The sequence below is a fragment of the Mus caroli genome, unplaced genomic scaffold, assembly GCF_978045245.1.
Source record: "Mus caroli unplaced genomic scaffold, Mus_caroli_1 scaffold_10, whole genome shotgun sequence".
In the NCBI taxonomy this organism is placed as follows: Eukaryota; Metazoa; Chordata; class Mammalia; order Rodentia; family Muridae; genus Mus; species Mus caroli.
In genome coordinates, this window is record NW_028227265.1 from 45,024,130 (window position 1) to 45,050,764 (window position 26,635).

Here is a 26,635-nt window from a genome sequence, read left to right on the forward strand (position 1 = left end):
GATCAGAAAGATCTGCTAGGCAGATGCTTGCTCCTCAGAGTGATGGCTGCCTTCTCTCCAGAAAGCCTGCTTTCCACACCTCAGCTGCTCTGGTGACCCTCTCCCCAGCCCCTTGGCCCTGTTGATATCACATGTGAGGAGGAATATTCCCTGGCCCTTTTGTTCTAGGTAAGCGCTGGTGGGTCACAGTGGCAGGTGAAGCTGTGATCTCTTGTGGCTCCTCCACCCTTGGGAGGCAGGCTCTGGTCATGGTTAGCAACAGGACACCAGCAAGAACAAAGGCCACAGAAAAAGGAGGCCAGAACCAACATGGCTGCAAATGGGGCATGGAAGACGAGACACAGAGAGAGAGAGAGAGAGAGAGAGAGAGAGAGAGAGAGAGAGAGAGAGAGAGAGAGAGAGGCACTTTACCGTGTACTGCTCCTGGTGAGGTGGCGTCGGAAGGAGAGACAAATCGTGAGTGGCCTCAGAGAGAACACAGGACACACACAGACACACATAGGCCGGGCTCTGGGACCCCGAGGGGACCATGGGAGCCAGCCCCTTCTCAATCTCTGTATGGGCAGGACATGGCACTGAGAGCAGCTCACAAAGGCAAATACCAAGGAGCCCTGGGGCTGCCTATTACCCTGGGTGAACTAGCCACTCAGTCACTGCCAAGAGCAGGATTGCTTCCTGCAGCCATCCTGCCATGGGGGCCCAGCTTGCTGTGGGAGAGCTTTGTGGGGAAAAGGACAGAGGTTTGAATGCTGCCCTGACTGCCAACAAGCCTCATCTGGAAAATGGGCTTGACTTCAAGATGCTTCATGTTGGTATTGGTAGCCTCCACCTAGTGACTCATATCAAGATGTAGCTTCAGGCTGGCCTGAAAAACTGATCTTTCTGCCTTAAACTTCTGAGTAGCTGGGATACAGGTGTGTGTGTGTGTGTGTGTGTGTGTGTGTGTGTGTGTGTGTGTCTGGTGGGTGACGCTTTCTTGCACTAGAGTTGTTGATGATGGAATCCAGGATCTTACAGATGCTAGGTCAACACTCTGCTATAGAATCATGCTCAGCCCCTCACTGGGGGGTTCTATGCAGGGGCTCTAACCCTGAGCCACGCCCCTAGCTCCTCTCTGGGGGATTCTATGCAGGGGCTTTAACCCTGAGCCATGCCTCCAGACTTCATTTACTTTCTATTTTGAGATAGGGTTTTGTTAAATTTCCTGGCAGTTCCTGACCTTGTGATCCTGTCTCAGCCTCGCAAGGAGCTGTGATTCCAGGCATTATGTCCGTCATGCTTAGCCACTTCCTTCTTTCAACTGAACGGCCTAATGTCTACAGATATCTCTGCAGAGCTCAGGGCTCTCAGACCTGGAAGTCTACAGGTACTTCCCCATGGGGGTTAGAGATGCTTCCAGTGTCACTGGTGTCTGCAGCATCTTTTTGGGAATCCAGAGTTCCTGAACACCAGGGTAGCACTGTCACTGAGCTCTGTCCCTAGCTGGACTTTGCCTAACCTGCTGCTGAGTCATGAGTCACTGCATTTACCTGCAGGAGGATGGCACCATTGGGCCCATTTTCCAGATGAGACATCGGACGCCCAGACAGGGAGAGTGACTTCCCCAAGGGCACACAGTCAGAAATTGGCAGACTGGGAATCAAACCTACGTGCATGCATTTTGAGGTTGGGTCTTCCTTCCTTTGGGGCAGAGCTGTTTTGAGGGTGTTGCTGGAGGGTCTCTTCGTTGGTTGTTGGGAGTGTGGTCTGAGGGTGCAGGAGCGGCTTGACCAAGGTACACTCTGCCAGCTTTGCAGGGCTGAAGGACCTGCCCTGGGAGGAGTGGGGAAGGGTGCCGCCGCCAGATAGACTCTTGGCAGTGAGTGTGAGATCGTGATCTAGCAGTTGCTGTGAGGTGTCAGCTGGCTGCCCCAAAGCATGGGCACTAGGCATGATGTCCCTCATGGTGACAGACTGTGAGATGGCTTGTTAATGATGGCGCATGGGAGATGGAGCACGGTGAGTGGATGGAGCGCACGTGTATGCACACCCACACAGATCACACATACAGATGTGGGTGACGAGGAGGAGGGCGGGATCATCCCTGGGAGAGCACAGGCAGGCAGGGCCCTTGCCTCAATCCCTCTGATCCAAGAAGGGGGCAGCCTCGCTCCCTCTCCTTCCTGCTTCTTGGCCTCTCAGACTTTCCAGGGAAGAAAGCACCCAGTAGGACAGGTCAAAATTTCATTCTCCATATGCTCTGCCTCAGCCTCAGTTTCTCATCTGTGGAATGGGGATCACTACCCTGGATGATGCGCTCAAGGTACTTCCTCTCATTCGGGCCATCACACTTGCTGCATGGGAAACCAGGGAACACAGAGGTTTCCAGACTCAGGGAGCTTCCTCTTCTTTCCTTCCTTTTCTGAGACAAGTGTTCCATACCCGAGGCTGGCTTTAGAAGCAACAATGCTCCTGCTTCGACCTCTCAAGGGGCAGGACTACAAACACTTGCTACCATACCCAGCTGGAGGTACCTTGCACTGTTGCTGGGGTTTCCCACCTTGTCTATGAGCAGAGAGGCTCATGGGACAGACAACGGAGAGAGAAACAGCAAGCTGACGCTCTACCATGACATCAACAAGGAGACACCAAGCAAAGACTTCACAAGTTGAGACGCCCCATGTACAAGAGATCAGAAGCCTGCTGCTAGGGATTATGGGGCAAGGGAGGGAGGGTTCTGAAACTCCTCTTGGGAAGCAAGTAGCAACTGGCATCCATTTTGCTATTGGGTATGCAGGAGTGGCTTAACCAAGGTGCTGGCCAGCTTGAGCTGAGTTGCAAGTCCAGTCTTTGGCGAGAAGTCGCAGGACCAAGGAGATTCTTGGTAGTGAGGTGGGGGCATGGTAGGGGTCAGTGTATCTCCTCTCCCATCCCATTGAAATATCCACAATGGCAAGCTCTTCTAAGATTCCTAGAGAATCCTTGGCTCATGCTTCCAATGCTGGTTTCTGTTAGAACTGCCAGCCTGCACAGGCATATGGATGTCCCCATCTGACCTTCTTCTGTATAGGAGTTGGGGGAAAGAGCTAAACACAGGGATTCTAGGAGCACAGGGTAGCATAATGTCTGTATAGAATTCATGAGAACATTAAAAACTTGACTCTAGAGCTCAGATCTCATGTAAATGCCCCTGGCTTTAACCCCAGGACCAGAAAAAGGAAAAAAAAGTGAAGAGAAGAGAATACAGGTTGACTGGGGTGGTTGTGGTGGGGAGACAGAGAGAGAGAGAGTCAGAGAGACAGAGACAGAGAGACGGAAGAGTAGAGAAGAGGGCAAGAGGGCCGGGAGTCTGGTCAAATCAGGCTTCCAGGCTATGGAAACACCATGACCTCCATAACCAGAGCTCGCTGTGTCCCAGGGAGCAGCCCGGTGGGGCCTACCGCAGCCCTTCGCCTGGGAATGGGCAACAGTCCAGGCCCTCTGTGATGGAGCATGTACTTACTGGCAAGTGAGAGAGCTGACCGAGAGGCCATACCTGCTGGGAAGTCAGCAGTAAGACAACCCAAAGAATCCCCCAGGCTTCTGTGCTGGATGAGGTGGGTCAAGGTCCCCGGAAGACCTTCCTTTCTGGGAATGACCCATGGGACAGGCACAACCTATGTTCCCAAGATGGACTTCTGGACTAGGAGCAAGCTAGGCCTGTCCCTGATGTTGATGTCCGCTGTCAGAGACTGCACTGTGGCGCGTGCTGACAGGGATCTTGGGATCCCTCTCTGACGAGACCTAAACTGGGCTCCATCTCAGGGTGAGCCCAACATTGGGCGCCATCTTGGAATAGCTGCCTAGAAACTTGGATGGCAGAGATCATGTGCCTTTGAGAATGGCCACCGAAACACTACATACCATGCTAGGTGGATGCAATGTCCTCTGGAGTGGACATTCTGAACTTACGTGCCATCTTGGAATGATGGCCAGATTTCAGTTAACATCTTGGAATGGCTTTTTACCCCTTGAGCGTGATTGAAATGGCTCCCTGGAACTCAGCTGCCATCTTAGGATGGCTGCTTGCTGCCCGAGAACCATCTTGAAATGGCTCTCAAGAATCTGGACTCCATTTTGGGATGCCTGCTTAGACTTAAGGAGTCATTTTGGAATAGCTATCTAGAACCTAGGTGCCATCTTGGAATGGCCACTAAACCCTAGATATCATCTTGGAATGATATCAAGAATTCATGGGTCATCTTAGAGTGGCCGTTCCGCTTTCTAGCACCACTGTGAAGTGAGCGCTGTCTTGGAATATAACTCAGAACTTGGGTGCCATCTTGAAATGTTTGCCATTTTTGAATGGTTACTCAGAAATTGGGAGCCATATTTAAAACTGCCACCTATAGCCAGGGTGCCATTGTGGAGTGGTGCCAAGGTACATGACCTTGCTGTGGGCAGAGGATCCTAGGAGCCTTGGGAGGGGAGAGCCATAGAAGGAGATCACTAGCTGTACGTCGAGGAGCCCTGAGGCACAGGTGGGATGGGACTCTCATGCACACTTGATTTCTGATTGTCTTTTTAGGGGCACCCCAAAGAGACAACATGGGGAGGGAGATGAGATGTCCCCAGAAGCAAGAGTACAGAAAGCAGCACAGCAAGAGGCCACCGCCTTGCTGTGGGAGGAGTGGAAGGCGCTCTGCTCCCTTCCTTCCGTCCTTCCTTAATGGTGATGACATGCACAAAGCCAGCTGCAGCTCCACTGGGACAGAACCCCCCGCTGGCCCACAGCTCTCCTTCCCATCTCTGAACCCCAGAATAAGACCCACATCTGGCAGTAGGACTCAGACCAGAGCTGGGGAGGGGGCTTGCATGGAGACTTACGTGAAGGCAAAGGCCACCAGGGCCCCACTGACCACTATGAAGTCCAGAATGTTCCATAGGTCACGGAAATAGGCCCCCTGATGCAAGACGAGGCCCAGGTCGATCATCTGAGGTGAGAGGAAAGCGTGCTCAGGGCCCTCAGCCTCCCCTAGGACAGCACCCAGCTGGGACAGGAGGGGTGGGCAGGAGGGGTGGGCAGGAGGGGTGGGCAGGAGCTCATATCCAGGAAGATAGGCCTCTGAGGAAAAGGAGCCTGACTTGACAGGCTGAAGCCTGTCTTTGAACCCAACAGTAGGTCATGTATCAGCAATGTTGCAAGAATCTGTCCATCTCTTAATTCCTCCTTGGTGACCTGTGGTTCCTGCCCTCACCATGGCTGACTTGGTTCCTGACAGTCCCCTCATCTGTCAGCAGACAGCTTTGAGACTGTACTCGAGAGCACTCAAGCAGAGTCTCTTCTGCCTAGAGCCCTCCTCCATGACTCTCCTCTTCTTGGTGTGTACACCAAAGTCCTCCCAGTCACTGCCAAGTCTTAGTTCCCTGATTTCACCCCCTCCTCTCTCCCTCCACACCCGCCTGTCGAATGCCCCTCATCCCGAGGAAGGCCTGTGGAAGCCCCCCACTTCTGTTCTTACCTTGATCACCATCTCAAAGGTAAACACGCCTGTAAAAACATAGTCAAAATATCGCAGCACCTGCAGGAATAAAAGGCAAGAGACCCAATCATAGGCTTGACCAGGAATGGACTCCTGGGAAACCGACCAGTAGCCTACTGGGATTGAGGTCCACCCTGAAAACCTCTCAGAAGTAGAGCTTTCACCCAGTGGGCTGGACAAACCAATCACTGCTCAGGAGCCACGCCCAGGCAGGATCAAAGATGGGCAGCCCCACCCCCACCCCCGCCCTCCATGGTCACTAAGACTCTTCTTCATGTACTCCAAGCCCCTTGTGGACTAAGAGGGCCTTGGAGAGTCCACCCCACCTTGGGGGTGACTGTCCTTGGGGTGATGGGGTTGAATGGCCAGTGTCCTTGCCCTAGTCTCCCGTTTCCAGGAGCATCTTCTAAAGTCTGGGGCCACCTGGTCGTCTTGCTCTTTCCCTCTGAGGGTACCACTCGGTCTGGGAAGATCGACCCTCCCTTCCTCACCCAACTGTCCTGTCCAGAGCTGAGGATTAGTTGTTTCTGCATGGATTCGCCATGGCTTTTGTCCCTGCCTGTAGCTTCTGGAGTCACCCGGGACACACACGCGTGTGTGTGTGTGGGGGGGGGGCGGGGGGGGAGCGCTAGGTTCAAGGCTGGTGATTTCTCAACATGACCTGCAGAGGGTGGTATGATCACCTAAATCATACAGTTTCCACATACAGTCCTGCATAGATAAAGAGGGCTTAATCCTCCCTTAGGATAAGAAATCTGCCGGGCCATGCACTCCAAACCTCCAAGTCGGCTTTGGAGGTGTGTGCATGACCGTTTGAGTCACGCCCTGAAGCATCCGCCTCACTACTTCCCAGCCTCATGGATGCTCGCGGTTCTACTTGCTCATTTCCTAGAGCTCATCTGATTCCCGCTCTCCTCCTTTACGGCATAGGTCAAATATTTCTCTAGTGATGCCTTCCTTGTCGCTCGTCAAAACGTTACCTAGAAGCTGGGCATTTGGCTCCAGATGTAGGGATCCTGCCTAGACTTCCCCAGGGAGGGGCTGTGGGTGTGGCTCAGGGGTTGGGCTCCTGCCTAGAAATTCCCAATGAGGGGCTGGGGGCGTGGCTCAGAGTGCCGTACGTCTTTGGAATCTGTTGTTTCAGTTCTGAAGCAAAACCAAGACTCACATTGTTGCGGGGTGCGTTGGGCTGCACCGGGTCCTCGGCGGCCAGAGCGATGCTGCTCATGGCAATGACCATGAGGATGCACATCTCGAAGTAGCGCAGGTTCAGGATGTAATGGCACAGCCGGCGAAGGCTGAGGGCAGAGACGGGGGTACTCAGATCGCAGTTCATGGGTCCTTCCTGTCCTCTCACCACTGAGGGTTCCACCGGGATGTTCAATTCCACTGCCCCACCCTAGCCATCTGTCAGCGACTCGCAATGGGGCACTGGCTGAAAGACTTCAGCCACCTGAGACACTTATATTACCCTTGGAAGAGTTTCTGCTCTCCTGGAAAACTTTGCTTCCCGAGTCAGGCGGAATCACTACTACTAATGATTCTACAGGACATGGAAAGACTTCACTTAGGTGTATTCTTTTAATTACATTTATTTATTGGTGTGTGTTAGGTGGGGATTGGGCCAAAGCTCGCCTGTGCGGCTCAGAGGATAGCTGTGGGTGTTGATTCTGTGGGTCCTGGGGACTGAACTCAGGTTGGGATTCTCAGCAACAAGTGCTTCAAGGCCAGGGGTTCATGTGTAAAGTATTCTAGGGTCTAAAAAGAGGAGTCAAGTGTGGTGGCTCCTATCTGTAATCCAAGCATGCTCGAAGCTCTGGCAGCGGAATCACGAAGAGCTCAAGACAGTCTAGACTGTGCAATGAGTTTAAGGCCGGTGTGGTCAGTGTGGCCAGAGTAAGATCTGTTCTGAAATCAAATCATACATACAGAACACATACAGAACAAAACACACACAGGACAAATCACCCCCCCCCCCCCATAGACATACTAACAAATCAAACACACCCAAAACAAAACACACATGCAAACACAACATCAACAACATCACAACATGTAGGAAGAATCTCTTGTAAGCAACACCTATCAATAAAAAAAGCCTACAGCCAATGAACTGAAGCAGGAAACAGTAGGTGGGACACTGGCAGGAGGAGAGAGGATTCTGGGAAACAGGGAGATTCTGGGAAAAAGGGGTTGCTGAGGGAGCCACTAAGGAGACCCGAAGGAAGATGTGGGTGAGGACAGAAGGAGAGGTAACCAAGTATGTGGAAGACACAGTCTGAATGTGTCACATAAGTTAGGAGCCAGTTGGGGAATGAGCCAACGCTCATGGCTAAGACATTTATTAATAAATAATTCGCCAGGTGTGGTGGCACACGCCTTTAATCCCAGCACTTGGGAGGCCGAGGCAGGCGAATTTCTGAGTTCAAGGCCAGCCTGGTCTACAGAATGAGTTCCAGGACAGCCAGGGCTACGCAGAGAAACCCTGTCTCGCACCCCCCCCCCCCAAATTTGTCTCTGTGTTGTCATTCAAGGAGCAGAGGCTGGGGAAAGGAAAAATTTTATTTTACAACAAGACATATGGAAAACAAAACAAAACCCAGGGGTCAATGAGATGTAAAGGCCCCTGCCCTGCAAACCTGGTGCCCAGCGTTCAGTCACCTGAACCCACATGAACATGGAAGGGGAACGACTCCAGGGTCTTCTGACCGCCACACGGGAGCCAAGGCAAACATACATCATACATACACGCAACAATGAGAAAACCAAACCCAAACCCAAACCCCATCATTACCAACAGAAAAGCATCTGGGGCTGTGGCTTAGTGGGTAGAGTGCTTGCCTGGGGTTCACAAAGCCTGAGTCCATCTCCAGCACCATCCACCCAAACAAAACCCGGACCTGTTACAAGCAGCCCGTTCTGGCTCAAGCTTCACCCGTTCTTATTGTACCTATTCTAAGAGGGTATTCTCAAGTTGTTTTGTTTTTGTTTTTTTAATTATAAAGCACTTTGAACCGTACCTGACATTAGGTGCCACTTAAACATTTCTTTAGTAAAGGATGAAAATTGAACTTCAGAAAAAAGCTGACATGCAGGACCCCAGAGCCTTTTTGGTGGTGCAGTGGTTAGAAACAGAATTATGTTTTCAGCTTCGGAAGGCTGGGGCAGAGGGGATCTATTTCCCACTGTTTGTTCTGCTCCCACACAGGGGGGCTTCACCCCGCCCCCACGCAGGGGAGTTACACCCTACATCCTGTCCCCCAAGCAGGAGCGCTACACCCTGCCCCCACGCGGGGGCACTACACTCCGCCCCACTGCGCTCCCACACATGCGTGGGCGCTAACCCCGCCCCCACGCAGAGGAGTTGGCCCCACTCCAGCTCCCACACTCACGGGTTGGTGGTGGAGAGGATGAACATGGAGCTGTAGGGCGGCATGGGCTTTGGGCCGTCCTCCCCGGGGTCTGCCTCCTCTTCCTCCTTCTTCTCTTCCTCTTTCTTTGGCAGTGGGTCTGGGTTGGCGTTTTTGTTTACTGTTGGGACAAGAACCAATACAAGTTTTCCCACAAAGCTCTAGGTTCCTGGTCATATCTGGAGCTGACACTAAGCACAAGACGTCTGAGAAAGAGCTTCTTGTATGCCAGGCATCACCTGACCTTGGGATGTTGGTGGCCATGATCTCCACCTGACAGAGGAGGGAATCTAGGCACAGAGAAGTGAAGCGACTAGTCTAAGGTCACACAGCTGGGAAACTGCAGAGCTGGTGTTGAACTGGGCAAGCACTCTATAGGGTAACGGAGACCCCGTTCTCTTAGAGTTTTCTGGGACCGGCATGGGGCAGCTGCCCACAGCCCTGGTTCATAGAATAGAAAACTCTATTCCTGGTGCTCTCACAGACGTCTTGTGAACTTGTGAACTTTCTGCCTCCGCCCACCTTAACTGAAGGTTGTCTGTGGTGCTGGAGTGTGTGCTAGGCAAATACTCTACCAGCTGAGCCAGACCCCAGCCCCTCCCATTCTTATTGAGCCACTGGACCAGCTGTGTGGCCTGTCTTGGACAGCAATGGTGGACCTAACCCTTCAAGCTGTCCCCAGACCCCCAGTTCCCATTTGTGGATTCCTCTCTCCACTGTGGCAGTTGGGCTCTGTGGAGGGAAGGCAGGGTGCAGAGAACAGCCAGTGAGCACAGACTACGGAGGAAAAGGTCCAGGCACGCCCTGGTGGGGTTCCTCACCTTGGACCACGGTGTGGTTGAGGGGCGGGCAGGCTGGGGGGATCTCCACCGCCATGTGCTCGGGTTTCCTGGCAGTCTTCGCTGAGTTGGGCTGGGTGCTGCTGGGGTTGGTGACGATAAGGCTGTTCTCGGGAGTCTTGGGGGGGCCGGGGTTGGACGGGTTGCCCGGGTTGTTGGGCGTCCTGCGGCTGGCAGCGTTCTGGGGATTGGTGGCCAAGGCGGGACCAGGGTTGGTGCTGTTCCCGATTTTGGCGGGGCTGGGGGGAAGGCCGCTGTGGCCCAGGCTGTCGTGGGGACTGGCAGGTTCCCCGGTGGCCAGCTTGTTATTCTTCATGTTGTCAAGATCCTCAGCCAGCGGCAGGTCCTGGCGGCCCAGGTCCTGCTGGATTGGCCTGGTGGTGGACAGGTTGGGACCAGACACGGGGACCCCAGAGCCCTGGTTCTCTCTAAAGAGGGTCAAAGTGGAAGAATGTTAGGATTAGTAGGGCGGCAGCGACTTACCCAGGGCCACAGCACAGTGCAGGAACAGTATGTGGCAATACCCAGTTCTACTACCCACAAGGCTCCAAGCTTTACCCACCCTGAAAAGAAAGGAAAAATAACTATTTTCTGATTGTACACTTCACAGAGAGCTGCACTTCTCCAGGCTGCACAAGCAGCTATGAACTCTTGAGATGAAAGGGAACACACTCCATGAACTCTTTGTAGTGCTGGGGAGGACCCAGGGCTCACTTGCTCTGTGGGAGAATTCTAACACTGAGTCACACCCACTCCCCGCACTAAGGATTCTAGCTCACACCCCTGGTACTACTGGGTTTTTTTTTTTTTTTTTTGTTGGCCCAACGTGCAGAGCCAATCATAAATTTCCAGTTTATCTCTCTCTCTCTCTCTCTCTTTCTCTCTTTCTCTCTCCATCAGTCATCTATCTAAAAATTATCTATCAATTATCTATCTACCTATCTATCAACCATCTATCTATCCACCAATCATCTATCGATTATTTATCTATCTATCCATCAGTCATCTAAATATCAATCAATAAACCAATCATCAATCAATCTATCATCTATCCATCAACCATCTATCAATTATCTATCCATCAATCATCTATCTATCTATCTATCTATCTATCATCTATCTATCTATCTATCTATCTATCTATCTATCTATCTATCTATCTATCCATCTATCCATCAATCACCTATCATCCATCTATCAATCTATCTATCTTCAATCATCTATCTGTCTATCTAATCTATCATCTATCTATCCATCAATCATCTATATATCTATCAATCATCTATCTACCTGTCTGTTTTTCTGTCTATCATCTATCTATTTAGTTTCTCTGTGTAGTCCTGACTATCCTGGAACTTGCTTTGTACACCAGGCTAGCTTCTAACCCAGAGATCTGCCTGCCTTTGCCTCATAAGCGTTAGGACCAAAGTCCTGCACTGCCACCACCTGGCTTGGTTTTGTTTGTTTGTTTGCTTTTGTTTTTTTGAGACAGAGTCTTACAATATAGCTCTGATTAGCTATAGAACTGTCCTAGAACTCATTATGTAGACCAGGCTAGCCTCAGACTCACAAAGCTCCAACTGCCTCTGCCTTCCAAGTGTTGGGATCAAAGGTATGTGCCACCATACCCAGTTCAAGTTCCAGTTAACTTTAATCCTTAAGCGTCTTCAAGGAAGATTCAAAACTTGGGCCCTGTCCCACCATGCCTAGGAGAGGCGGCTGGCTGTATTAATCTTGACTCAAATAGGGCCCCACTTTCAGCTTCCATGATTTCTCCCTTGGGGTATACTCTGCTGAGACCAGGAGACTATCCTAGACCATCTGGAGGCAATCATAAGAGTAGCCCCTTTCACTGAACACTTTCCGCACCCTGAAGACTTCCTGCATTAACACAGCACCAGATGGATAAAAGGATCAGCTCCATTCAACAGAGCGGGAAACTGAGGCAGAGAGGAGAGGACATTTGTCTTACATGACCCAGCTTGGATGGGACTGATCTGGAGTCTGGTCCTATCTAGAAACCTTTAACTTCAGCATCACTCAGCAAAGGAAACAGGTGGTGAACAATTTGGGGTGCATGGAGTAGAGGTGTTGAGGACTGTGTGAGGGGCCACACAAGCAGAGCAAGGCAGGAAACCCAGAACTGCAGCAACCCTCTCCTTGTACTAGTGGGGAGTGGGTTGCCATGGTGACAGATGCAGCTGGATCTAGGCTGCACACCTGAATGCAAATGGTCAGGAGACAAGTCCTAGGAATGGCTGATGTTTGGTGGCTCACAGGTCTGTACCAGGAGTCAGGGGCATGTGCCTCACTTTGGCCACCTTGGGGTAACATCAGGTTCAGCTGCCCTGCATGGGAAAACCAGAGCCTAGCAACTACTGCACAATGCAGGCATAGTGTTCTGGTGATCCATGTCTCAAAGGGGAAGAGAGAGGGGAGTGTGGAAATGGGACTGGGAATAAAAAGAACATAAATGACACCATCAACATCCCAGACAATGAAACCCATGGGGCAGGGCTGCAGAAACGGCCAGAGCAAAGCCCCAAGGGAAGGGAAAAGAAGGGCAGGCGCTCACAGGAGTGCCCAGCGCTCTGACAAAGAATAAAAACGACCCTTGAAACAGAAGCTTTTCAATAGCACTTTTCTTTGTAGCCCAAGGGGGATCCAAACTCATAGCAATCCTCCTGCCTCAGCTTCCTGGGTGCAGGTTTCTAGGCAAGCACCACTGTATCCAGCTCTAAGGCTTTTGATGTCTTTCAAGGAGAGACTTCAGTATTGTTAATCTGGTCTGTGCACATTGATTGACGGGGAACTCACACAATGCTAAAACACTTGATAAAGTCTTTTGTTGTTTCTGAGATAAGGTCTATGCAGCCCCGGCTGTCCTGGAACTCACTATGTAGACCAGACTGATCCCGAACTCACAGAGATCCACCTGCCTCTGCCTCCTGAGTGCTGGCTGTATACCACCATGCCAGGCCAGTTGACAAATTCTTACTATAATTCATCCTTTCATATTATAGATTCTGTATCTATGGACTGAACTGACTATAGACTAGATAAGGTTTTAACAGTATTCATTTTTATTTTATGTACATCTGTTGGGGCATGTATGTATGTATGTCTGGGTGGCAATGGGTTTCTAGGATCCCTGGACACCATAAGACAGCATCGGATTCCCTGGAACTGGAGTTACAGAAGGTTGTGAGTCAACCATGTGGGTATAGGAAACTGAACCTGGGTCTGCTGTGCAAGCGGGAAGTGCTCAAGTGTTGAGCCCTCTCTCCAGCCCCAGACTGAAAATATTAAACACCAACAACCCACCAACCAGCCAGCCAGCCAGCCAGCCAACCAACCAACCAACCAACCAACTAACTGTGTTTTCCCCAATATACAGACTGTCCCCCTGTGTCTCTTTCCTAACACAGAGTACCTCTCTGGGCAGTGATGGAGTACACTGTTAATCCCAGCACTTGCATTAATCCAGCAGAGCCAGGTGGATTTCTGAGTTTGAGGCCAGCCTGGTCTACAGAGTGACAACAAGGGCTACACAGAGAGACCTTGTCTCAAAACAAAACAACCCCCCAGACAAACAAACAAACAAACAAACAAACAAACAACTCCCAAACCACCACCACCATCAAACCCCAGAATATACCAATGGTCTTACCCAGTACTGGTCCCTGCATACTACAACGGTGCGCTCACAGGAGCAGTAGTGGCATGAATGTTGTGGAGACAGCCAACTGCTTAATGACTGAATGTGAGGGCTGCTCCACAGGAAGGAACTCAGACCTGGCACTGTGAACCTGATGGGTGTGGAGGCCATAGGCCCTAGTGGGGAACCTATTGTTATTAGTTAAATGGCCACTGCTTTCTAAATATTTGTTTAGAAAAACAGTAATAGCTGCCTATAGATGCATTGCATCAGGTGTTCTAAGTCACCTGGAGATGATCTGAAGATCACAGAGGGTAAGTGTGGGTTCCATGAGACACTACAGTGTTTTATAGATGGAGCCCAAACATGTGTCGAATTTGGTATCCCAGAGGGCCTCAGCATGACCACTAAAGACACCCAAGGTGGCTTGAACTTAGGACAGCTACTAATTCCACCCATGCTAACATTTACTGAGTACTTGCTGAGGCTTGGCATCACGCAACACAGTTTATATGTAGTCATCCTTTTAAACCTGTACATTTTAGTTTATTGTTCAACCTTATTTGCAGATGATTCAATAAGGACCAGAGAGGTACAGTGACCTTCTAAAAGTCACACAGACAGGCAATGATAGGCAGGAGTATGCAGAGTCCCTGCACTTCAGGCTCTGCTCATGGTGTGACTGAGAGTCAACATTTAGAGACTTTCAAAAACTCCTCGTGGAGGACTGGGGTGTGGTTCAGCTGATAGAGAACTCGCCTAGTGTGAGCAAAGCCTGCATTCCATCTCAATTCCAAAGAAAACTAGACATGGTTAAGTGCACTCTTGTAATTCCTGCACTTGGGAGGAAGAAGCAGGAGTTCAAGGCTGGCTTTGGCTACACTGTGAGTTCAAGGCCAGCCTGGGTCTTATGAGATTCTATCTCAGAACAACAGAAGCCCACCTCCTGGAGCACTGTTAGGGATGACCATGTGTCCTCATCGTTTGCCTCCTCTATACAGCAGTAGCAGACACAACACAAGGACACTCCTCTTCACACCTCAATTGCTCCTTAGTCCTCTTAGCCCATCACTGACCCTTTGCCCCCTCCCCTCACGGGCTTGCGAGCTGGCTGTCTTCTGATTGACCCCAGGACCTTAGCATATACTGCCCTTGACTGCCACTCCACATTTCTCTAGATGCTTTCCTTGTAGGCCTGGTGCATCTTGGTCATATTTTTTAGTGTTTCTGCTCTGGTTTTAATGTTTGCCTTATCTACACAAACTCAGGGACTGGGAACCGTAATCCCTAAATTTCTGATGATGGTTTTCAGAGTTCTGGGTAGTAGTTGCGGTTAGATAAGACCTCAAGGGCGGGGTGGGGGGCATGGTGGCATTATAAGAGTAAGAAGAGACTGGAGCTGGCATGACAGCCCTGGGTCACCACGGGAGGCCCTCATCATGTCTGATGCAGCAAGAAGCCCTCAGAGTGGCTGTCGTTGTGTTGGTGTGTTTGACTCTGTGGTCTCCAGACAAGTTGGAGAAACTTCCACTTTTTATAAGTAACCTGACCTCAGGTATTTGGTTATAGCAATGGAAACGGATGAAGTCAAATGCTCTGTAGAGCCCCTACTGTCTGCAGGTACTGATTGGATTTCACAGCCTGGGCTAAAATACAGCTGACATGCATGACCAGACCCTTGTATAAGCTCCCATTTGGTTGCGAATCCCACTTCTCAGTGTGTGGCCCTGGAACCTGTACTGGCCAGCTCCTGTTAGAACAGAGTCTCATAGCTGCCCTCGCGTCCTGCCTAGTCACAAGTTGTGCTGCCTAGGCTGTGAGACGCCTGACACTGCAGAACCCACACAGGGCAAGGAGAAAGCTGACTCTTACAGGTTGTGCAAATGCCCCGTTCCCATAGGCCTGGGTCAGATTTTGTACATCAAAAAAATCAGTATGATACTCTCATAACAATACAAAGGTGGATCAAGAGGACATTAATAATAATAACATCGTGGCCCAGGATGGCCTCAAACTCACTATGTAGCCAAGGCTGGCCCTGAAGTTCATATCCTCCTGTCCCACCTCCCAAGTACTGGGATCATAGGAGTGACACCACGCTTTATAACAGGTAGACAGATGTCTCTATCAACATAGAGGTCCCTGTCACTCCAGGGTCTTCTATGAAGCACTGCAAAATATTATGAAAGGGTAAGAGAAAGCCACTACTGACTGGTAGGGTGCTGTCACAGAAGATACCTCAGGGCAGAGTGGCTTTTCAGCTGTCCCCAGGGACACCATCAAATAAGCAAAGGACTGGCAAAATGGCAGCTGCAGGTGCTGAATCTCGAGTGCTTTACACCCACTCGTATCCATTCGAGGCTTGGCAGAGTCCACTTGTTTAGTTCTAGCAATGATTCTGTCATTTGGGGGAGTCCAATATACAGATGGGAACACTGAGGCTTAGAGTACATTAGCTCACGAGTAAGCAGCAAGCAATGAAAAGCTATACGAACCTGGTGGAGACTACAGGCTTTTCCTAGCGCACGTGTATGATGCACAATTTGTTAGTCCTATAGCCCAGACTTTATATGTTAAGATGGGATGTAGTTCAGTGGTAGAGGGCCGGCCTAGAATTCCCCAGTGAGGGGCTGGCTCTGCTGTAGATTCTTGTTTAGAAAATGAGGCCCTACATCCATCCAGCCCAGCACTGAATTGCATCTGTTTCCCCATCTGCTAAGTGGGACTATGGCTACTGGGTTCATCCCCATGACTTCTGGTATGCTTGGTCTGGTGACTGTCACCTGAGCTACTACTGAGAACTCCGTCCGGAGTGAGTTGGAGGTCCATCTGGGCACCCAGTTCCCTCCCGGAGCCCACTCACTTTCTGCGCCGGTGTCTGCGCTCCCTGTCGTCGTGGGCGGGCGGCCCGTGTCGGTGTCTCCGCTTGCGCTCCCCATCGTCGCCTTCGCCGTCTGCAGCGCGGGCCGGCCTAGTGGCGTCGCGGGGACGCGGCCTGCGCTCTGGCCTGTCGTCGGGTTCGTCCCCCGGCCGGCGGCGGGCGCGGTGGCGGCGAGGCTCGCCCTCCGCCACAGGTCGGTGCGTGTGGCGGCGGGGCGCGTCCCCGGCTTTGGCGCGCTCGGTGTCCGCGTCCCAGGGTGCGTGCTCGCGGGGCGGCGCGTGCTCGCGCTGCTGCGGCTCGCTCTCGCGGCCATACGGGCCCTCTCGTCCAGGGGCGCGCTCAGGGCTGCCGGGCCAGGCGCGCCGCGCGTCGGGGTCGCGCGCGCTCTCGCGGGGCCGCGCTGTCGGGCGCAGCGCTTCCGGCGCACGGCTCTTGTTGGTGTTGTTGTTACGGTTCTCCTGCGGGTCCACCACAAGCGGCCGGTCCAAGTGAGTCTTCACGTCGGGCCGCAGCGGGCGCGCGTAGGGGGTGGGCCAGCGCTCAGCCGCGTCCCCGTACAGCGCCTCGCGGCTGGCCAGCAGGTTCTGCTTGCGCATCTCGCTGGTGCGCTGCTCCCACACCGACTTGGTAGGCTTCTGGTTCTTCTGCTGCTCCTTCCTGCAAGGCAAGGAGGGGAGGCTGCTTGCCGTGCGCTGCAGCTGTGTGTGAAGGTGGTCGGATAACGAAGGTGTTGACAATTCCCCCGCCCGCCCCCCCCCCACCCCCCGCAACTCCAGTGGATTCTTTCAACTTTTATAACTTTGATGTATGTGTTTGTATATGGCCGCCGCAGGTGTGTGAATGTCAGAGCAACTATCTGCAATCGGTTCTCTTCCACTATTAAGAGTCTGAATTCAGGTTGTAGGACTTGGTGTCAAGATTCTTTACCCCGCTCCCGAGCCATTTTACCGACCCTTTTTCTTGGATTCTCTCTAGGGCAGTTTCACACCTTCTCTGATACGAAGACAGGTGTGATACGAAGATTGGTCCATTGATGGACTTATAGACACATGAGCTTACTCGAAGTGGCAGACACTTTAGGGGGCAGGGTCTACTTGGAGGAAGTTAGGTTATGAAGAACTGCCTCTGAACGGGCCGCCCTTGGCACCTTCTTTCTCTCGGCTTCTCCAGCACCTTGAGCTGTGCAGTTTGGGTGTTCATTAAAATACCCTGCCTCACTACAGGCTCCCATTGTCACACTACCAGAGCTCAAGATTCTACCAGTGAGGGACTGGTTGTGTGGCTCAGTGAAGGAGGCCTTGCCTGCCTATCACAAATGAATTCCTGGGTTCCATCCCCAGTGCCAGAATGAATGAAAGAACAATCCAACAAACGAACAAACACATAATTTAAATGGCAGCACATGAAGCCATCTCCGGTCCTTTTCTTCTGGGTGGTGAGCAGCTGGGGTGTGCAGGTTCGAGTCATGGGCACCCCTGGAGGAAAGCAGTTGGCTGTGCATGCCTTTGCCCTGCCCTAGCCACTCCCACTAGCCATCAGTAGAGGTGTGGCTCTGAATGTGGGTGTTCCTGAGCCTCCCTTTAACTAAGACACTGCCTCTGATTCACCAGCGAAGTGTCTGCTCTTTCCTTAGAATCTGTCTTGAATCCCAGCTGCACCCATGACCCTGCCCAGTCCTCATCTCTTTTGCCTGAACCAGCCCAGGTTCTTGAGTCTGACCTTCAGGCACACATAAGATCCCCACCCCACTACATTCTATTACCACAAGAATAATTAGAGGGCATCTGAGTCTGGTCTTAACCCTCCACTGCTCAAGAACTCTCTCTGGCTGTAACTTAACTGGGGCACAACAACTCTTGGAGCCCAAATACAAGTTTTTACTGTGGTCTAGCCTTGCCTATTCTGGTCCCTTCCCTACATTTTCCTCCAAGTCTGTCTCTCACTCACTCTTTTTCAGCCATGCTAGTCTCTTTCCCATTCCTGGAACACCCCTGCCTCTGAGCCTTGTCTCCTCTCTCATTTCCTTCAAAATTTGTTTCTTTTTAGGCAAGGCCTTTTGTCATGCTTTGAATATGCTTGGCCCAGAAGGCACTATTTGGAGGTGAGGCCTTGTTGGAGTAGCTATGTCACTGTGGGTGTGGACTTTAAGAACTTCATCCTAGCTGCCTGGAAGTCAGTATTCTGCTAGCAGTCTTTGATGAAGATGTAGAACTCTCCACTCCTCCTGTACCATGCCTGCCTGGATGCTGCCATGTTCCTGTCTTGATGATAATGGAATGAACCTCTGAACCTGTAAGCCAGCCCCAATTAATTAGTTGTCCTTATAAGAGCTGTATTGTTCATGGTGTCTGCTCACAGCAGTAAAACCCCAACGAAGACACCTTTCCTAACAAGTTTGTTTTCAGGAGACAGCATCTCACTATGCCTAGTCTGGACCAGGCTGTTCTTGAACTCACACAGATCTGCCTGCCTCTATCTCGAATGAGGCATGTGCCAGCACCCCTGGCTATAAAGTCACATCTGTGGGGCTGCAGTGAAGCCTGGCTCAAGTTCTGCACTCCTCAGCTCCCTACCCCTTCCCAGCTGCTTCCTGGAGGTTCCACAGGGTATAATTTACTTACTTGTCTTGGTTATTATTTATTATTTCTCTGACTTGAACAGCTACACAACAGTGCCCCTCCCCGACATGGATGCTGCCTTCCCAGCAGTTACAACAGGACCAGGCACATTGTAGGTGTTCACTAAATACTCACAGAGTGAAAGGGGGCGAGAAAGCAAAGGTGCCGACCTCTCCCAGGCTCAGCAGTTAGAGGCCATGCTAACTCTCCCCACATCCTTGCCTGGGTGGCGCTTAAGGCTTGGGGATACTTACACGGCTATGGACATGTTGGCTGCAGACAGGGGACTCACTTCTGCTACCTCCTTGGCTTTCTGTAGAGCCAGCTTCTGATTGGCTGCCTCTTCCTCTTCTTGCTCATCCTGGAAGGTAAGTAGGATTCTTGTTCATAAGAATGGGCCTGGCGGGGATGGGGGCACTTCCCACCTCCCAGGGGAGGGGGGATTCCCACCTCGATGACAGCTGAGGCAAAAGTGAAGTACTGAGAAGTAACTTCAGCTTGGACCTTCGCCAATTAGAACCAAGGTCCCCCATCAGACTGGGTGGTGAAGTATACTGCCATTCCCGTGTGGTCATGTTGGCTTGCTAGCTCATTAACCTTGGTAGCCCAAGCTGGTTTGGAACTTGAGATGGTCTCAGCCTAGCCTCCCCAGTACTAGAATAACAAGCACATGCACGCATGCCTGGCTACCCTGCCTCTGTTCCCCCAACTGCGTTTCAGGTTTTATGCTAGCTGGAATAGAACTCTGTCCCTGAGCTGCACCCCCCAGTCCCATGTCTGTAGGTGTTCTGTGCTTTACAAGTCGTTTAAGTGCTCAGAATCCACTCCCTTAGACATCCCCAGAGGCAGAGCCATAGGTTCCATAATTGTCAACAGCCCAAAGGCAGTCTGGGGTTTATAAGATCTATCCGCAGCCCCAGCTGTGGGAAGATGGGGAGAGAGGGGTTGGCTTATGGTTTCAATTCATGGTCTAGATGGTTGGGGACTTGAAGTCATTTCACTATGTCACAGAAAAGCCTTCAATTGCCTGGTGTGGTGGTGCAGGTGATGAACACCATTAATCCCAATGCTCAGGAGGTAGAGGCAGGCAGTTCTCTGTGAGTTTGAGGCTAGCCTGGTCTACATAGTGAGTTCAAGGTCAGCTAGGGCTACAAATTGACTCTTTGTTAAAAAAAACAAAAGAATTGAAAGAAAGGAAGAAAGGAAGAAGAAAAGAAAGAAAGAAAGAAAGAAAGAAAGAGAGAGAGAAAGAAAGAAAAGAAAAACCCATTAATGGAAAGACAAAGAAAAAACAAGGAGGAAACAGATAAAAACCAAACCCACCAATGAGAGAAGCTATGGGGACTGCCCCCACTTTCTAAGCTCCCCTGGAGCAGAAGTAACCTGCACCTTATTCACTGTCAGTGACAAGGAGATAGGGCTCCCCGTTGTCAGGTACTGTGTCCAGCATCTTTTAGAACCAGGTGGTTGGAACACTGGTCTCAGCCACACTGAAAACGCATGTTTCCAGGCCCCGGCAGCACCTGCAGACCCAGGGCTGCCTTCGGGATCTACGTTTTCAGCCGGCAGCTGGGCGGCTGTGAAGCACATTCAGGCTTAATTGTCTCATGTGCAGTGGAGAAGACCACAAGTTTCAGATTCAGACTCATGTGCAGTGGAGAAGACCACAAGTTTCAGATTCAGCCAGGGTGAAAATCCCAGTCATAACCACTTATTGCTGTGTGACCCTCAGTAAAATCTCTCGATTTTTCTGTGTCTCTTCTTCATGACCAAGCTTCCAGGACTCCCTGACTCAATCCACTGCACTATTCCCTTCAGTACTGTCTAACAAACAGTGCTTTTAAAAAATGCGCCTGATTTCTGGCCTGCCTTTACAACCTGAATCCTGTCCCCCCAGGGCAGGGACTGTTGTCTGTCTGTCTGTCTGTCTGTCTTGTTCACTGTGCTCTCCCTGGCTTCGAGCCTGTGCTCACTGTTGGTAGTCAATCCATGATTACGGATGAGGCATGGTATCTGTAAAATGTACCTCAAACAAGTCCCTTCTTTTGCTTGGGGATTACAATGGTGTGAGCCACATGTACAGTGGATGAAGGGGAAGACAGGGGTCTGCAGGGGGATGGCCACCTTCACTTTGGAGTGTAGCTGGCTTGTCTTCCCGTGCCAGCCTCCTGTGTCTTGGATGAGCTCATGGCTGGATCGGCCTGTGGTGACACATGCCAGCCAGCTTCATGGTGGCTGAACTCTTGGCTTTGTGCCTGGGGTGGGAGACTTCCGCTTTTCCCTGCCGGAGGTGGGGCTGGGAGATTCTCCCTCCCTCCTGCCAGGGCAAACAGATGGAAGCTTGGCAGCCCCTACCCCTGTAGCCTTGCAGTCTTGGGTTCTGAGGCACTGGGGGGGGGGGCTCCAGGGCTGGGAGGAAGACTCTGCCTGCAAGCATTGTGTGTTAATTCTGCAGAGCCAGCCCTGGCTGCAGGAAAGATGGTCTCTGTCCCTGACACCTCAAGACTGCACAAACTGCAGTTTCTTTATGTTTTCTCCTCCAAGGCCGATGAGCCCAGCTCTGGCACATGGGCCCCACTCATCACCACCTTGTCCAGTGTTTTCTGCGCAGTGCATAATCTGGCTGCTCTGTCCACAGCCACCAGGGGGCGTGAGCTGCTTTGCAGAAACCAGGGTTTCCTCCCCCATGCCTGACTGACATGGACCTGAGGACACTTAGGATGCCAGAGACTGCCTTGAGGGGCATGTGATGCCAGTTTGTCCCCAGATAATTCAGCGTCACTGAGTAGGAATGAAACCTGGGCTTCATCTCACCCGGTGACTTTTCTTCCCAAGTTCCTGCCCCAGCTCTTCTCCTCTGCCCTTTGTAGGGCTCCATCTTTGCTCTTGCAGTTCCTGGTGTATGGCACTGGCATCTACCTTCCCTGGCCTTGGCTTTCCCAGCCAGGTAACCTGTGCACCTTGTCTCGAACCTCCTATCAACTGTCCCCTGGCATGCTCCCTGTGGAAGTCAGAAGGAAGGTGATTTGGGGGGAGGGTCATTTCTTGTCACTGTGTCTGAGCCTTGCTAGCTCCAGCTCTGCCAGAGGCCCTACCAAGTCACTCCTTGCCCCATCCTTTGGCTGGCAGCAGTGCCCATTATCCTGGAAGTCCTTATTCCTCAATAAGGAAGTCCTTATTCCTTTGGGTGCAGGCTCAATATCTGTCCTCAGAAGCCACCTTACTGTCCCCTTCCCCTTCTGGGCTGCAAACTATCTTGATCAGGGATGGCCTGGCTCCAGGAGAGGTGCCCAGTGCTCCCATCCCCAGCAAGAGCCCTGACCCAGCCCCCACATCCCTCCAAACCCTGCTGTCATGATCTGCCATGAGCAGGTGGTTACTGTGCCCTCCACCTTGGTGAGCTCCTGGGCATTGGCCAGGTTGTCCACTGCGATGGCCAAGAACACGTTCAGCAGGGTGTCTGTATGTCGAGTCAGGGAAAACAGCTGATGGAAGGAAGCTCACGGCCTGGTGGGGCTGGTGGAGCCTGGGCATTTGGGTCCCGCCTGCTCCGCCCACACCCAGTCTGTCCCTGGTGCCCACGAAGGATACAGTTCCCGAAGAGGGTGAGGACGATGAAGTAGATGGAGAACACCATGCCGCCCTGCACGCCCCCCTGAGACTTGATCCCATCATACATGACCTCATTCCAATCCTCGCCAGTCAGGATCTGAAAGACAGGGACAAACACACAGCCAAGCCCCTCTCAGCCACCAGCTCACTGGAGCCACAGCTTCGGCCATGACTGTCAGCCCAACCCCCAGCCCAGGTCTTCAGGAGCCCTTGTGAACTTCTATCTCTGTGCCTGTGGCTGGGGGTTCTCAGCTTGGCTGTGGGAAATAGGGGATATGGGTGTCTCAAGGCTTGTTGTTGACCTGCCTTTTCTGATGTGACACAAATGTTCGCTCTGTACTAAATGGGTCCCTGTCAAGCTCCAAGGCAGAAGCTCAGCCTGGAGTGAGTTGGTATTGGCAATTTAGCGAGACCCTGACTCTAACAGCAAACAACAATTTAAAAAGGCACAGATTCTGGGGATGGAGCTGGGTGGCAGAGTGCCTGCCTAGCTCACCATTTGCCAATGGTTATTGGACCTTCTGAGAAGTACCTGGGGTGACATGGGGTCAAGAGGGTGAAGCCTGTATTCCTGCTTGGAGGAGGAGGAGGGAGAGAAGGAGGAGGAAGAGGAAGAAGAGGACAAGAAGGAAGAGGAAGACAGAGGTTTGGGGATGTAGCTCAGTAGATGTAGCAAGTGTAGAGCATGTGTTTAACATGTACAAAGTCAGGGTTTCTATCCCCAGGACCACATAAACCAGGCATGGTGGCACAAGCCTGCCATACCAGCACTGGGGAGGTGGGCATGAGAATGAGCTGAAGGACAGCCTTAGCTATACAGCTAGCATGAGGCTAGCCTGGGCTATATGAGATTCTCTGTCTGTCTGTCTGTCTGTCTGTCTGTCTCTCACACACACAGACACACACACGCATACACATGCCATAGTGTTAGTGTGAAGACCAGAAGACAATATGTACGAGTCCGTTCTCTCCTTCTACCACATGAGCACCAGAGATAGGACTCAACTTGTCAGACTTGGGGATAATCACGTTTGCCTACTGAGACATGTCATTGATCTTCCTGTTTGTCTGTCTGTCTGTCTGTCTGTCTACCTACCTACCTACTTACCTATCTATCGTCAGGTTCCAAATATGTAGACTAGGGATTAACCATACCCAGCCCTCCTGTCTTTTAAAATGAAAACAACAAAACAAAACAAAACAAAACAAACACCACTACCCCAGTTTCTTCCTTCTATTTACAGTCTCCTGAGGATGAAGGAAATAGGAAAGAACTCCTCTGCTATGGCCAGGCTTCTCAGCTTGGCACTGCTGGTCCAGGGTGGGTCATTCTCTGGGAGGAGCAACCCAGGCCTGCCCAGTGCTGAACATCCCTGGCCTCCGATAACCAGATGCCAATGTCATCTGCTTACCCCAAATAGGTATGGCCATCAGCAGGGTCTGCAGACAATCAATCAGCAGGGTCTGTGACAATCAACGGGGTCTGCAGACCATCAACAGAGTCTGCAGACACTGTCCCTGTCCTGGGAGGAGCTTGGGCCTGCCAATCATCTGCTCTCTGGCTCTGGGTGTTGCTTCACAGCTGTCCTCTCTCAAGCCAGCCTGGCGGTCTCATTTAGAAACTGCCAGATTTTTAAGAAAAGGAAGGATGGAGGCCATATTCTCTACATAGTCTGTTCTCTCCCAAAGAAAAAATCTTTCTGAGTATGTTAGAGATCTCTGATGGGCCAGTCTCCAAGCCTCAGTGAAGGAAGCAAGCCGTCTTATCCTGGAACACGTGGAGACTCCTGCTTCGAAGACGGGTAGAGGTATCAACAAGGCCTTTCCCTTTTTGTTTTGTCTTGTTTTGGGTGGGATCTCACAGCCTGACCTTGAACTGGAGTTCCTCCAGTCTCAGCCTCCCGAGTGTTAGGATTATGGTGTGTGACATTAACCTGGGTTCTCTTTTCTTTTTGGCTTCCCTTCTTCCTTTCCCCCTCCCCCTTATGTCTTTCTGTCTTTCTTTTCTCTTCCTCAGTGTCTCATGTAGCCCAGGCTGACCCCAAACTCATCGTAAACTGAGGATGACCTTACATCCTCTTGCCCCAACCTCCATGTCCTGGGACGACAGTCCAGTGTGCGTCACGCCCAGCCAACTTTGCTGTTTGTATTCTGATGCTTAAGTACCTGGAGCCCTGAGGCATGTCTTATCCTAGGGAAGCCAATTCCTGGACATGGGGAAGAATTGAGTTATTGCTCTTCTGATGGAGATCAGCTCCCCCTGACACCTCCTTCCAGTCCTTACAGCGTGGGGCAGACAGTCCACTTCACCTTCGCAGGAAAACCTCAAGCAAGGCTCTTCTGTACCTCCACTGGCCCAGGTGCTTTCCTGTGTGGCCCTGTATAGCAGCCTATATGCTTTTTCTTCGTGTTTGTGCATTGTGTTTGGCTGTACTTAGGCTGGAATCTGGGGCCTCATAACATATTAAATAAAAGCTCTAGCACTGAGCCGCATCTCCAGCAACAGTGAAAACAAGCATTCTAAAACAGTGGGGAAAGGGAAGAAATGGAGGAATTCAAGGATGCTCCTGGCTGCTGGGAAGCCCCTGTCCATTAGGAGCCTGAATCAGGGCCGAGGAAGCTCATACCTGAAACACAGTCATTATTGCTGCTGGAAAAGTGTCAAAGTTGGTGGGAGGAGTCCCCTCATCAAAATTAAACCTGCAGAAAGCAAGGACATTTTATGTTAGCCCTCCTTCTCTGAAGTCCTGGTTCAGCTTCTGGTTTCCATGGTAACATCTAGAGTATCTCTGTGTCCCAGGAAGATCCTGTATCTGGTACCCAGAAGCCTACTACCCTATATGACCATTTGTGTCCTGAGGGCAGTCACAAGATGACGGTCAGTTCAAAGGGGTCAGGGTGTGCGTGTGTGTGTGTGTGTGTGTGTGCATATGCATGTGTGTGAGTGTAGTTGTGTAGTGCATGTGTGCGTGTGCATGTGTGCATGTATATCTGTGCATGTGTGTGTGTGTGCATATGCATGTGTGTGAGTATAGTTGTGCAGTGCATGTGTGCGTGTGCATGTGTATCTGTGCATGTATGTGTGTGTTCATGCCTGTGTGTGTCTGTACATGTGCATGTCTGTGTGTCTGTACATGTACATGTGTGCATGTTTATCTGTGCATGTGTATGTATGCATGTGTGTGTATCTCCATGTGTGTATGTGTGTGTCTGTGTGTGTGTGTGCGTGTGATGGAAGCTGAGTAGGAGCTCTGGGTGAGAAGCCCCAGATGAGGGCAGTACTTACTGGCCACCGAACAGCTGCATCCCCAGGAGGGCAAAGACAACGATGAACAGAAAGAGGAGGAACAACAGACTTATGATGGACTTCATGGAGTTGAGGAGGGAGACAACCAGGTTTCTGAGAGATGCCCAGTACCTGCCGACAGAAGCCAAAGAGGGGGTCGGATCAGGGATATGCGGGTGGGGCACAGTGCCCTCCCTCCTCATCCCCTGGTCAGAGTGCTAAGAAACCTCAAAGACTTACTTTGTGACTTTGAAAATTCGCAGTAACCTGAGAGCTCGTAACACGCTGATTCCAAAGGATGTACCAGGTTTGATGACAGCCCAGATGACTTCAAAGATGCTCCCAATGATGACCTGTGGCAGAGAGCTCGGTCTCAAGGTCACGGCCGGCCTCAGGACTCCGACCCCTTCCCAGGGCTTGAGCCACGTCCACCCCTCAGGGGCACAAGATGGTGTCTATGCAGAGTTAGGCTGCTTATTGGAAGTCTATGAAGCTGTTAAGACGTGGGGTCTGGCTGGAGGACCTCTGTCACTAGGGGTCAAAATTCCCTCTTCCTTTATGTTGTTTCTGGCAGGTTTTGTTTTTGTGTTTGTTTCTGAGACAGAGTTTCTCTGTGTAGCCCTGGCTTCCCTGAAACTCACACTGTAGCCCAGGCTGGCCTTAAACTCAGAAATCTGCCTGCCTCTGCCTCCCAAGTGCTGGGATTAGAGACATGTGCCCCCACTGCTTGGCTGCCTTGAGATTTACAATAGAAATAAGTTCCACTCTTTACTCACTGCAGAACTACTGGGTTCCCTATCTTTTCTTTCCTAAGACAGCTGAAGCTGTCT

General features: G+C 51.4%; 1 protein-coding gene across 7 annotated transcripts in view; it reads right to left on the minus strand.

Annotated features, from left to right (window-relative positions):
* The window catches only part of Cacna1a (calcium voltage-gated channel subunit alpha1 A), a 293,683-nt gene that overhangs the window by 61,209 nt on the left and 205,839 nt on the right, over positions 1-26,635 (minus strand). For all 7 annotated transcript variants that reach the window (XM_085843752.1, XM_085843751.1, XM_029480505.2 and 4 more), the window contains 12 exons: positions 26,046-26,158; positions 25,806-25,937; positions 25,147-25,219; positions 22,499-22,616; positions 22,300-22,367; positions 19,162-19,268; positions 16,272-16,946; positions 9,733-10,178; positions 8,894-9,032; positions 6,670-6,799; positions 5,481-5,540; positions 4,846-4,952 (listed from right to left, as the gene is read on the minus strand). In XM_085843752.1, coding sequence (XP_085699878.1) covers positions 4,846-4,952; positions 5,481-5,540; positions 6,670-6,799; positions 8,894-9,032; positions 9,733-10,178; positions 16,272-16,946; positions 19,162-19,268; positions 22,300-22,367; positions 22,499-22,616; positions 25,147-25,219; positions 25,806-25,937; positions 26,046-26,158 — 2,168 coding nt within the window. The remainder of the gene's footprint in view (positions 1-4,845; positions 4,953-5,480; positions 5,541-6,669; positions 6,800-8,893; positions 9,033-9,732; positions 10,179-16,271; positions 16,947-19,161; positions 19,269-22,299; positions 22,368-22,498; positions 22,617-25,146; positions 25,220-25,805; positions 25,938-26,045; positions 26,159-26,635) is intronic.